Genomic DNA, 13,833 nt, shown 5'->3' with positions numbered 1-13,833 from the left:
ATCTACAGACATTTTCTAAGCACACACACTAATCTAATCGTCCGCAGGCTTGCATGCCTACACGCCGGGGTAAACAAAAACGGACACCGTCCCATTTTCACGGGCCTTCCAGCTGGGGTGAGATAAAACCCTTCCTAATAAACAGACCATCAATTGATGGCTGTGCTGTGAAGGAACGTGGCTCAACGAGAGCCAATGACAAAGGAATGTGCTACAGGCAGCCTCATCCTGGATCAGAACGTGTCATCCTCTCTCAGGGCAGCAAGGCTTGACCTGAGCCCCAGAGACTCAAACAAATGGAATTAATTCCAAGATGACATATGAACAGAAGAGGGGCACTGCATACATAGGCTGTAGAGTCGGTTCCTAAGGGCATGGAGTGAGGGTGACTGGGGAAAACGATCACGGGTTCCGTTTTCACACTTGTCTGTTCTGAGGCCCGGATGCCTTCGATGAACGTGCTGGACGGGACACAGAGCTCGTGTGAGCACTGCTGTTTCCTTAGGACCAAACTCACACCCGGCCTTGGGGTTAACTGCCGTAAGGCTCGTGGATCCTGAGGCTACAACTGGGCAGTATACCCCCACCTTGCTACACCGCTGTGATATTCTGGAGATGCGCCCACAGAGCTCCCTCCTCTGCCACTTACGAGCCAGGTACAACACTTGAGCTGAGACTCATCCTGGTGTTTCGACTGCACGCTTATTTGCGGGATAAATTGTTATTAAAGCGGGGGCTCTGATGAACGGACCACGCGGTTGCATAAACTGGGTTTCCAGAGAAAAGCATCTAAAATCCCCCTTCTCTCCTCTATGAGGTATCTGTGTCTCTTATCAGGTGTTAGTCCTTTGAAGAAATGTTCTGATCGACCATCTATGGGGAACATCAGTAATTGTTTTGTGAGCCATTTTCCTTGTAGGAAACAACCCAGAATAGGATTAGGGCCTGACTTACCACCTTAATTTAGCAGGCGAGCTCCCTGCAAGCCCCAGCAGACCTCACCAGCCTTATGCACGTGGGCTCTGAGCTGCTATGTGGGCACTGACAACACCTCTCAGGGTGACTTTGCTCACATTCGTCCTCTCCACCAACCTCCCCTCCTCAGAGCTTAATATCCACATCCCCTGAGGTCTCTCGTACCGTTCCAGTTTAAGTCAGCTAATTCCCGGACGGAATGCCAACCGGCACGACACCGATCTACTCCCACCTCTGAGACACTGTGCGGGTCATTTTCCTAACTTGAAATGCTCTGCCTGCTCCTGGCTCAAAGTGCTTTCTAGTCCCACCTGCTCCGTGGAGCCTTTCCATAATAACAGCTCCTGGCCTCGCTTTTGTCCCTGGGATCCTGACAGCCCCATATGCACAGCTATCTAATGATTCAGCCACTTCGACGTTTCAAAAGCACCGGCGATCCACTCTGTTATAACGGGTCCCGTCTCCACGTTGGCCCCCCCTTTCCTAGTTCCTTTGTAATTTCCCAGTGTCAGAAACACAGTAAATAGTCCCTAAGTGCTGCTGAAGCACTAAAAGGTAAGCTCCCGAGGAAAAGCAGGAACGTCTCATACGGCAGAGTAGGGTAGCAACTGGGCACAAATCATTTATCCACAACCGCCACCACTTCGCGCAATCCAGGGGCCCGCCACATGCCAGGCTCTGGGCTAGGCACCGTGGCCTGAGCTTCAGGCTTACTGCACGGATTCCTCAGTCGAAGATGACGGACTACGGTGCCCTGTAATAAATAAGAAAACATTTGGATGTGCCAGCCTTCGGAAAATGGAAAAATGAATCGCCATGCCCAAAGTGGCTTGGCTTCGCTTTCTGAAGTCCTCGCCGCAACAGAAGCAGAGCGGCAGCGCACTGGACAGACACCAAATCGGCTGGCACTCTGCTCTTAGGACATCCTGGGGGACGGTGCATTCATACCGCACGAGCCAGCCCTTCACCTTCAAACACATGCAAGAACTCACTCCTGGAAGGCTCCTGGTAAGCCTGGGAAAATCTCCACATCCAAGATGAGTGAGGAGCACTGTTAGGTCAGCAGCACACATTACATCTCAAGGCAGCCAGGACGCAGCAAAGACCAAGGCCACAGCAACAACACGGAGGTCCTCCGGGTACACCCTTTTCGTTGGTATCACATTCAACGTCGTTTTTACCTTCCTCCTTCAGACTAACAGAATGAAAAGGAAGAAAGTCCCCACACACGAGAAACACATTTCTGAGCCAGTTAAGGCTCTTGATTGGAAATGTCGGAATTTCGACCCTCTTATCCTTTAGGCAAGTGGAAAATCCAAACTAGTGTCGATATGTGGACACATTTAAAGATGTCTTTGTCTCTTCTCACTATGGGGTGGAGACTTAGGAAAAAGAGAGTCTATGCAAAGTAACCGTCTCCCAGGCTCTCTCCTAGATTGGAAGGCTAAATGTGGAAGAAAACACAAATCACATTTCTGAGGGCTGAGACTTGATTATCTCCACCCCGACTCACTCACTAATGGCTGATTTCCTCAACAACACTTACAAACAACCGAATCAGTAATAAGAAAATGTCCACCATCTAGAAATGCCTAATTGGTTTTACTGTTTCTGCAACTTCTCCCAGAAAGTCCGTCTGAAGGCGCAGTTGGCCTGGTGGTTGGGATACCTCCGTGACCTCAAGAACCACAGGGAAAGATACCCTGTTTCCCAGCACGGGAAGTGGTCTGGAAGGAGGAAGCAGTTACCAACACGGACACAGAACAACAAACAATTCCCAGAGCCCTCTGGGTCCCCAGCCGTCCCTCTGTGGAAAGGTGCCAGGCAGGTGAGAGGTGAGAGGCACAGGCTATAGACAGGAGGAGAGCTGGGGAAGATAGGCCAGGAGCCAGGGACCCCAGGGCTGGACCAAGCAGCCCATATGGCCGCCAGCAGGGGTCAGCGCGGATTCCAGCAGTTCTGGAGATGGAAGGGGGCCTTCGGGATCAGCTAGCCCAGGCCTTACTGGACTGAGGCTAAGAGCTAGTCAGCAACTTGTCCAAGGTCACAAAACTAGTGAGTGGAAGATCAGGGCCAGAATCTGCACCTGCTGTTTTAAAAGACAAGGAAACACATGTTATCACATTTTGGCTAATTGTATCAATTCCTCTGTCTGTTTTCCAACCCAGGTCAGACTCTGCATATCTGTACTGACACTGAGAAGCAGAACAGCCTACTGTGGTAACACGCCCAGACTCTGGAGCCAGGCGGTGTGGGCTTGAATCCCAGCAGCTCCGCCACTGCCCGTAACCTGGAGCAGTTTGCTCCATGTCTCTGTGACTCAGTGTTATCATCTCTCAAATGGGGGTGGTAACAGCACCTGCCTCATGGGTTCTGAAGCTCGCTAAAGGACTTCATATACGGTAAGTGCAGTGCCGGGCACAAACTAAGTGCTATGTAAGAGGTAGGGAGGAATTTCTTAGGGAGGAATAATCCCCATATTGGCTTCTCCCTGGCATACCTGCTCTCCAGCCCCCAACTCCTGCTAGTCACAGGATCGTGCCTTTTCCCTACAACACCTGGACGTGATATAATTGCCACCACAACAGACCTACGTGAACCGCATCCTTCGTGGCCAACTGAGCGCCTGTCATATCCCCATAGAGCCCACCCCAGCTCACTTCTAGCTCTAACCCTGACCACGGCCTTTGCCTCAGACAGAGCTCACCAAGGGAAGCCAAGGCCACCAGATACATGCCAAGCTCTCTTCCAGGCCAGTGCTTCTCAAACTTTAGCAGGCATTTGAATCTCCTGGGGATCCGGTTAAAACACAGACTCTGACTCCACAGACTGGAGTGCAGGCCCTGAGATTCTCCCTGATGCCACCAACGCAGCCGGTCCCCGAACCCCACTTTGAGTAGCAAAGGTCTAAGGAGCACAGAAAGTGTAGTGTTTGCATTTTTCTAGATTTTTATCTTTGTGACAAACCTGCGAGCGAGATATTAGTCCCACTTGACAGATGTAGAAGCCAAGGTCAGAGAGGTGAAGAAACCCGTCCGATGTTGGAGGGCTGCTAAAGGGCACATTCCAAAGCCTGATCCCTACTTGGCCTCCATGAAAGTGATTTCCGAGAGCAGAAAGAGTTTAGAAAAAGCACATGGAATACAAACTGCTGAAATCTTCTTAGCCGGTGAGCATGAGATAAAGATGGGTTATAAAAATGGCCACAAAGTCCCTTTGCTGGAAGTCCCACCTAGCAGCTGAAGGTCTAAAAGCAGCCATCAGAAAGGAGGCTAATTCCACCAATCAACAAGGAAGAAGACGTCCAGAGGAACACGGGAAACACTTTCAGTTTGTGCAGAGAAAGGGAACACACGGACAACCTCTATCGGGCATGTCTGGGGACTCTGTGACCACTCTTCAGGCTAAAAAGGCTGCAAGCGTGGCCGAGCCCATGGTTCCCATGCCACACTGCTCCCTGCACATCCCCCCTCCACCTCGCCCTTCCCTCCTCTCGGGGAGACTGCCTGGCACTCCGACCTCCAAGGCCAGGGCGCTCTGGAAGCCTCCCACCCTGCTGCCTCCCGTCCCTGGAGTGCAGCCCCAGCAATCATCCTGTAGCAGCCCTCCGCCCCGCTCAGCCTGGCCTCCCAGCAGGCAACACCCTGAAAAGGTGGGCTGTGGCACCTGCTATGGCGGTCCCACTTCACTCACTCCTCGACGTCGGCGATTCCGCCTCGTCCTTCACTGTTGGGTCAGAATCACAATCTCGCAATCCAAGGCTTCTCTTCGCCTTGATCTTCCTGCATTTTCAGCAGCATTTGACCAACCCCCATAGCGGGTCTCCTCAAACCCTCTCTGCTTGCTTCTGGCAGGGGGCTCTCCTGGATCTTCCCCCAGCCCTGACTATTCCTTTTAGAACTCTCCTTTCCTGGTCCTGCTCCCTAGCTGCTGCCATCCCCGGCTGCATGCCCTTGACCCTCACCTCCATCATCCAGGAGGTGCTGCACCCTGTGGGGACACCACCCACCACACACCCATGCATCCCGTCCCACCCGAGGGACGGCAGACCTGAGTCAGCTCGGTTCACTGTGCAATCGGCAGTCAAAACAATGCCTGGGCCGAGGAGTGTGCACGCTCTCAGTAGTCACTGAATGGATAAGTGACCTCTCACCAGGTCACTGGACTGCTCAATTTCCACCTTCAAACAGCACCTCCCAAGGCCAGAACGGGGCAAAAGGGTTGTGGTTCACCGGTAAGAGACAACTAGCAATCGCGGTCAAACCGGAGCGCACACGGGAAGTGATAATATCTGCAGGGCCTTCTTCAGTAAACAGGGCGTCTGGTTTAGAGGCAGCTCCGACCTGTGGGCTCCGGGGGCTGAGAGCATCTGCATCATGACACTGGCTCCTCTTACCATGGCCGACAGGCTGCGAAGTTCTGGCCCAGTCCCGCTCTACATAAGGATGGAGAAGAATCGTTACCAGGACATTCTTGGCTTGGTGTCACTTCTATTTTAAAAATTTTTTAAAATGTTTTCTTTATTATTGAGAGACAGAGAGAGACAGAGCACGAGTGGGGGAGGGGCAGAGAGAGGGGCATAGAATCTGAAGCAGGCTCCAGGCTCTGAGCTGTCGGCACAGAGCCCGACGCAGGGCTCGAACCCACAGACCGCGAGATCATGACCTGAGCCGATGTCGGACGCTTAACCGACTGAGCCACCCAGGCGCCCCTTGGTGCCACTTTGAAGGTCTGAGAAGTAACCCAACCATCTGCACACTGCTTCTATTTCATTAGGATTCAAAGGGAGCACCCATTCTGAAATGCGTCCTGAACCCTTCAACGTAATCCTGTCCTTCGCAGTGCCGAGAAAAATTCATCTGAGACACAGCAACCCTAGCCAGTGTTTCTCGACTCCCCTGAAATATCCCAAATGATGCAAATGCTCACGTTCCAGCTGCTTATAAAGGTGCAAAGCAGGATGCAATTAAGGTCCCAGAAACATCATACTTAAACTTGAATCATGCTGCTGAGCGACTCCGTAATCTCACACAAACACTTAGGGAACATTGTGGAGAAATCAGCATTCGAAGAACACAAACGTGTACACGGTGCCATTATCTCTAGTCTCCAGGAAATCACATTGCCGGTCCGCAACTGCGTTAACGACCGGGTCTCATTCTGGTGCTTTGCAAAGACTCTACAGTTGGGGGGGGGGGGGGTGTGAGGGGGGAGTGATTATTCCAAGACCTAAAAACCACTGACTGTGCCAACTGCAGCACTTCGCCTTTTCCAGAAGATAAATTATGAAGCGTCTTTGCCAGTTCAAGTTATTTTCCCAAGGCACAGAGTCATATGGCCTTGCTCCCCTGCCTTTAAGGAAGCAAGGCAATTAAACTGACCGGCTACGAAGTGCCCTGACAGGTTCCCCCCAGCTGCATTTGATATAAAGTGAGATGCAGACACACTGCCGGACAAGCACACAGCTTCTGGGACTTCCACACACCGTGCCGATATGAAAATGTATGTTCAATCTACGGGGGGAAAAAAAACGCTAAAACAAAATAGTCATACGAATGCCGACCGGCCGGACCGCCTTGTAAGGAGCCATCACTGACAACTAGGCTTCCTATTCAGCAGGCTAATAAGAATAATTATAGCCAGGGCAGGCATTAATCAGCTTGGCAGATACAGGAATTCTGTTAACAAGGCTAAAATGAGTGCCAAGGAATCTCTGAAGGCCACGGCACTTCAAAGACCGTTAAGCTGGATGCATTCACTAGGTTCCTCCTGCCAGCCTTCCCCTCCTCCCATGCTTTCTGGAGGAAGTTGCCCTTGGGTCCCTGGTGACCTGCTAAGGGTTGCAGAGTTGCCACATTTGGGAGGTGGCTCCTGCGACGGCCCCTTCAGGAATTGCACTTGGACTGCACTTGTCCCAGACCCTCCTCTGTTTGACTGCGCTCCGAGTGTCCAAATGCTGCCGCCCTTTTCTGGCGAAACTAATCTCAAGCAACAAACAGCATAAGGTGATGGCGAACATCGGTCAACTTTTCCATGGTAACAGGCACAGTGGACTCCAGTGATCAAATCCTGGCTCCGCCATGGAACAGCTGAATGACTCGGGACACGGGAAGTCAGTTTCCTCGTGTGCAACATGGGGAAAAGAACAGCACCTTTCTCAACGTATTGTGAGGATTCAGTAAGAGAATGCACAATAAAACCTGATGCTTGATATGCGCTCTAGAAACAGCAAATATCGTTACTGTCACGTGCAGAGCCCTCTACAGAAACGAAAAGAACCGGGGCGCCTGGGTGGCTCGGTCAGTTGAGTGTCCGACCTTGGCTCAGGTCATGACCTCGCAGTCGATGGGTCTGAGCCCCGCGTTGGGCTCTGTGATGACAGCTCAGAGCCTGGAGCCTGCTTCAGATTCCGTGTCTCCCTCTCTCTCTGCCCCTCCCCTCACTCACACTGTCTCTCTCTGTCTCAAAAATAAACAAACGTTAAAAAAATTTTTTTTAAAAAGAAACAAGAACCAATGAAACATTCAGTATATGGACACACGCACATCATGCGAGTGGCTGAGCCTGGGCCGTGCAAGGGTGGGCATATTTGCTTTTTACCTTACATCCTTTGTAACTGACAGAGACTGCTGGTCCCCCCCCCATTCCCCCCCCCCCCCCCCCAGCCAAATCCACTCTTCTCTTCCACAGCAGCTGGCACTCCATTGCTGCCAGGCCACTTTTTCTCAGCTTCCCTTGCAGCTAGGGTGACCAGACCAAGTTCTCTTGAATGGAATGTGTACAGAAATGATGAGCGCCCCTTCCAAGCCTGGCCTATGAAACCCCCAGGTGTTCTCCTCTATGATCTTTCCTCAATATGGGGCTGGCACAGTGATGGTGACAACCAAGCTGACATTAGGTGGGCTGAAGACAGGGGACTGCCATCAGCCAGGGTGCCAGAAGGGCTGCGAGGGGCAGGGATACCTTTAACATCCCCTTGGGACTGTTTGGAAAGACACTTCTATATCGTTTGAACCACTATGCTTCGAGAATCTTTCTTAAAGCAGTCTGGCCTAATTAGTACAAAATTCTTCTATCCTATTTGAATTTTAAAATATAGATGTAATGCTTTTGTCATTTAAAAACGATTTCGATGGATTTGCAAGTTATTCCTTTCTTTAAAGACACACATGGAGAATATCTGAATCCCTCCCCAGATCTTTGTACCTTTCACTCTCTAATCCATGCTGTGTGTTAGCAAGACATACCTCCTCGAATACATCCCCATGTTGTGTTCCTCTCACCCTGAGATCTTTGTTTTTTTTTTTTTTAATGTTTATTTTGTTTTCGAGAGAGAGAGGGAGACAGAGTCCAAAGCAGGCTCCAGGCTCCAAGCTGTCAGCACAGAGCCCGACGCGGGGCTCGAACTCACAAACCACAAGATCATGACCTAAGCTGAAGTCAGCACTTAACCGACTGAGCCACCCAGGCGCCCCTTACCCTGAAAGCTTTTAATGGCTACCCATTACCCACAGATTGAGGGATATATACGTGTATTCATTCAGTCAGCCAACACTTACCAAATACCTACTATGGGCCAGGTGCCCTATTAGTAGTAAGGATACTACAGTGAACAAGATGACCATGGTCCCTGGCTCTAGGGTTATAATCAGGGTGGGGATTTAGCCCAGAAACAGACAATTATATACAGTGAGATAAATAAGTGACACGACTGGAGAATACACCCATGAGGCCAACAAACCCATCCCTCAAAGCCCAGACTTCTCAGCACAGCACAGAAAGCCTTCAGGACCTACCCTACACCCACCTTTCCCCTCCCACCTGTTCCTCCTCCCTCCAGCTCCAAGGAGCTTCCCTGCCCTTCCTGAAGCAGCCACACACTCACTCATCTGAACTTGATGCCTTCCCACAAGTGTGCATTTCCTGGAATGCTCTCCCACCCCTTCTTTCAAAATTCTAATTATCCTCAAGGCTCAGCTCAAATGTCACCTCTTCAGCAAAATCAACCCCAACCCCAAGTCAAAATTAATCATCCTCTTCCTTGCTTCCTACCAGCACATGGTTCCTCTGTCAGGTATTTCATTCTGTCTTATAGTTAGCTGTTTCATTATTTGTCCATCCACCCGCACCGACCACTCCATGAGGCATCCATCTGGGACGTTCTGTGGGCTCTAATGGGTATTCGAGAAATGCTGTATTTGAATGGATGGACAAGACGGGTCAGACGCAGGCAACAGAAGTGAAAGCCTTCTCTGCGAAGCTGAGTGGATTCTGATGTGATCACGGAGAGGCAGACGTAGGAAAATTTCATGGAGGAAGCGAGTTTTAGGGGGAAAGGGAATACACAGGCGAGAGGGGAGAAGCAGGAAAAACATTCCTAGGCCATGGGAAATAGAAAGTCCAGAAGGTTCACATACATTCTATGCAAAGGACAGCAAACATTACCTAGAATGAAGTATTTGATTCAGAGGGAAAATCAGAGAGAAGAGACCACAAGGGCATAGCAGCCTTGGAGGAAAAAATCATAAAGAACCAATGAGCACAGGTGGGACCCCCAAAAACGAACCTTCTGGACAATGATGAACTGAGAAGGGAGGTTGGAGGAAAAGGTCAACCAGGAAGATGTCAGAAGTTATCTGTGGGGGGAACTATCAGAACCTGGGCTAGTAGGATAGTAGCTGCAGAAACAAGAAGAATGGGAAGAAGCTGGAGTCTGTGCTAGGGGAAAAAAGCCACAAAATCGAGGGACTGTGTGAACACAGAGGTCAAAAAAGAGCAGTGACAGCAAGATTACACCAGGATGCAACACAAGAGGAAAGATGAGCTTGTTCATCAACATATTAAGTTTCTGGAGCCAGTACAGCACGGAGGGCTTCCCAGAGGTCACAACGAAGCCACAGCGAGTGTGATGCTGTAGGGCAGAGCTATCATCTGGAATACCAAGCTCAGGAGCTGTTAGAGAAAAGGCACTAGCTGGTAACACCATAGACGTTCATGTATAGTTAACACGAAATGCCCAACCAGCACAGGATACACTGGGACACATACAACCAAGACTTCTACAAGCTGTGCTTTCCCCGTTTCTATTTTTGCTCTTGCCAATCTCTTTTCCCCCTTTGCCTTTCCCTCGATGTAGTTACACCCAAGGGCACTCTTTTCAAACTTCCACCTGAGCCCACCATCTGAGCTGGTGCACAGGTTGTAAACTGCACAACTCTAGGGGGAGTCACTCACATTGGCTACAATGTGAATAACGTGGCCTAGAGTTGTGCAGTGCACAATCTGTGCAACCAACCATGGGCCATGGCTTGGTTTGATCCTGATACATCAGTCCATTAACGGGTATGGACTATCACAGCAGAGAACTTCAAGGGTCCTGGCGTGAAGGGGAAAGCCTTAGGATCCGAGACCGTACAAGGCATGCTACAAAACTAAGTGAAAGATCTGGAAGCTTTCTGCACATGGTTGCAGCTAAAGTAATATGGCTGGATGAGCTCTCTTAGGGAGTGGATTATAGAAAAAGCCTTCAAAGGTGAAGAAAGAAAACCCAGTAGCAGCTAGAAAGGCTGGCCCACCAGCAGCAGGAGTCGTGGGGGTTGGGACAGTGTGGGCCCTGGTGTCAGCAGAAAAGGAGTGGCTGTGGAAGGCTTCCACTGGGACCTCTGCCTGTAAGTGCAGAGTAGTCATCTGCCCTGTGTGCAGCTGGGGCCTGGCTGGGACAAACACCATACACCATGCATTCTGCAAATGATTCAGATCTGCCTTCTCTCGGGGTTTGGAAGGGAACCCCGGGTCAGGTCGCAGGCCTCCTTCTGTTCTGGTTGACACAGACCAAAGGGATCCAAGAATATTAAAGAACATCAAAGCACTGGGGTCAGAACCTCAGGTACCTTGGTGGTCACTTAACAAACATATGCATTTCTACTGTTGCTAACTGCACGGTTATGTTAAATAACCCTACTATGATAATCACGTAGATTTACACGAAGATGGTGTCTGTGTGTATGGGGTAAAAGGAAAATGGAGAGAAAACACACACACACACCCCAAAGATTCCTTGGGTTGGGGGAAGGCTCTGGGCCAAATTATCCAGAGGCACCCAGATTTGGGGAGGGTGGAAGACAGGGGACAGGAAAGGGAAGAAAAGTAACAGGTAGGAAAAGTTGGAGAAGCCACGGCTCCCAGGTCTTTGTGTGCAAATGTGCAGCTAGGCAGCTTGAAGAAGAGCTGAAGGAAAAGGCTGAGGCAGAATATCGAGCCACCGCCAACATGACGAAGGACGCGCACACCGATTTTTCCTGTAGCGCTCTGGGCCACCCCGTGACCTTCGTAGAAGGAAGTTGGCGGATTCCCTGCCATCCCTGGAAAGGCAACTCAGCGTGGGCTGGCATGTGCCAGGGGCGATTCGGCCCGTCTCGGCTACGGCGGGGCACATCAAAGGCTCATATTTCCGCCCCCCTCCTGGGGACGCGGCTGGGGACCGCGGGCACCTTCCGAGGCCGGGAGTTCAAGGTGAGCTAGCTCCCGGCGGCCAACAGGTAGGGAGGGCTGCGGGGCGGCTGGGGGAAGCCGGCCACGGGCCACTCCCCCGCCCTCCCCGCACAGGTGGGGCGAGGCGCGCGGCCTGGCCGGGCGGCCCCGCCGGATTCGCGCCCCGCTCCGGGCGGCTCGGCGCCGTTCCCCGCCGGCCCGCGCCGCCCGCGTACCCCGCCGCCTCTCCCGGGAGCCGCCCGGCACCTCGGCGCCTCAGGCCGCGCGCCGCAGCTGCGCCCCGCCGAGCCTCCCCCGGGCCCCCCGCGCCCCGCCGAGCCCCGCGCGTGCACTCACCCAGCCCCAGGAGCGCCAGCAGCAGCGGCCTCGGCGCCAGGCGCCCCATGCTCGCCGGGCGGGAGCGGCTCTCCCCCGCCTCCTGCGTCCCCGCCGCCTCTCCTCCTCCTCCTCCTCCAGCTCCGGCTGCTCCAGAGTCCGCGCTCCCCCGCCCGGGCCGCGCGCCTGCTCCGCTCTCCTCGCGAGCCGAGAAATCCCAGCGCTGGGCCGTACGTGAGCCCCTCGCTCCGCGCCGCCCGCCCGCCTGCCCCCGCCCGCCTCCGGCCTCGCGCCTCCCGCCGGCCGGGCACCGGGAGCCGGGCGCCGGAGCCGCCCCGCCGAGCCGAGCGCGCAGCCCCGACCGCTTCCCGAAAGCAAAAGGGAAGAGCCGCAGCGCCCGCCCGCCCGCGCCTCCCATCCGGCGCTCTGCCAGCAACAAACACAAACTTTCCCAAGCCCCTCCCCGCTCCAGGTAACGGAGGCAGCGCCCGGCCACCCGCTTAAAGGGGAGGAGGCGGCGGAGCCCACCCCACTCTCCCCTCGGGCCCCCGCCCCACGACCAACTTTCCTCCGACCTTTAAAAGTTGGCCTCGGAAGGACTCCGCTGGAAGCTCCATCGTTGCAGCTCTCTTCCCCGACAGCCCGCGTCCCGCCACTCTGGACGCACCCACGCGTGTCTGCTGTTCCCTCAGCTGCCTCCCACCCACCCCCACCCCCACCACCGCTCGTCTCCAGCCCAGCACCCCACCGACAAGCCGCCATGCTCTTGCCAAACATTGTTCAGGTAGGACTTCCCCAGAGGTGAGAGGACTTTAAAGGTCACCGATTCTAACCTCTTCGTGGTACCGAGACCTGGTGTTCAGGTGACCTGCCCAAGGACTCACGGCCTAGTGGCAAGACCAGAGCCTCGATCTCACAGGCTCTGCTCACCGCCCTGTGGCCGGGTGGGCCTCTTCCCTCTCCCGGGTGCCTATGGCATTGATTAGAACACTTCCCACAAATACACCCATGGGGAAAAGACAAAAAACAAGACCAAAAATCCATGTATGAATAGCTACAGTTCTTGGTATGGAATGTACTCTTAAGACTAAATGGGTGTTGCTTTAAGCGGACACAACTGGTTACCAATACTCTTTTTTTCCCTAGAATAGGGTTCTGAGCTTCCGATTTGAATACAAAAGGCACAGTATTGAAAAAAAAATTGTTAGCGTTCATCGTTTAAAACTTCACAAGGGTGATTCACAAGAGTGCTCCTATAAGGGACCATCGTGGCGTGCCATGCCCCCCCAACACCAAGGCCTTTCATTAATACACGCAAAACAGATCACAGATGTTAATGGACAAACTGCCTGGGTTGGGGAGGGGAACCCTGTTTTTACTCTGATGCATCATTTCCATTAACAGGTGTGTGGTTAGCCAGGTATGGACCTTCCCAAAAGGGACTCTTAAAGGAGCGCCTGGGTGGCTCAGTGGGTTAAGCGTCCCAGTCTTGATTTCGGATCCAGCCTTTTGGGGCTGACAGGGCGGACAGAGCTTGCTTGGGATTCTGTCTCCCTCCCTCCTTCTGCACCCCCCCCCCCATTCCTGCATGCATGTGCATGCATGCTCTCTCTCTCTCAAAATATATAAATCAACATTAAAAAAAATTCATCCCAGGTGGCACAACAATATGAATGTCTTAATGCCACCGAACTGTATACTTAAACACGGTTAAAATGGTAAATCCTAGTTTAACACAATAAAGAAAACATTTTTATTTCATTTTTGCCACCGAGGTGCTCTTCGTTCTGTTCACCCACCCTGAAATCCCTTTCCACTTGCCATCCCATGGAACCCTCTAGAATTTCTCTGGGAAGTTTTTGAATTTAATTCAATCCACCTTAAATGCAAGCCTGATGTTAGGCCTTGGGAGATGCTGGAACCACAGAGAAGAGGAAGGCTGGGCCCCTCCAGAAGCTGGGATCTTTTCCTTTCTTAACCCCACCACAGCACTTAATGTCTGGACCACACGTCTTGGCGCTATGGACTGAATGGTTGTACCTACACCCTGCC

At 52.5% G+C, this 13,833-nt stretch overlaps 1 protein-coding gene across 1 annotated transcript in view; it reads right to left on the bottom strand.

The window, feature by feature from the left end:
* PTGFRN (prostaglandin F2 receptor inhibitor) overlaps positions 1 to 12,049 on the bottom strand; it is an 80,759-nt gene extending 68,710 nt beyond the window's left edge. Inside the window, exon 1 of the mRNA XM_042993820.1 lies at positions 11,803 to 12,049. Within this exon, the coding sequence (XP_042849754.1) occupies positions 11,803 to 11,851 (49 nt within the window). The 5' untranslated portion in view covers positions 11,852 to 12,049. The remainder of the gene's footprint in view (positions 1 to 11,802) is intronic.
* Positions 12,050 to 13,833: the final 1,784 nt, after the last annotated feature.

Source organism: Panthera tigris, chromosome C1 (genome assembly GCF_018350195.1).
Source record: "Panthera tigris isolate Pti1 chromosome C1, P.tigris_Pti1_mat1.1, whole genome shotgun sequence".
NCBI lineage: Eukaryota > Metazoa > Chordata > Mammalia > Carnivora > Felidae > Panthera > Panthera tigris.
Note: the sequence above shows the minus strand (reverse complement) of the source record. Positions and strands in the feature narration are given on the sequence as shown.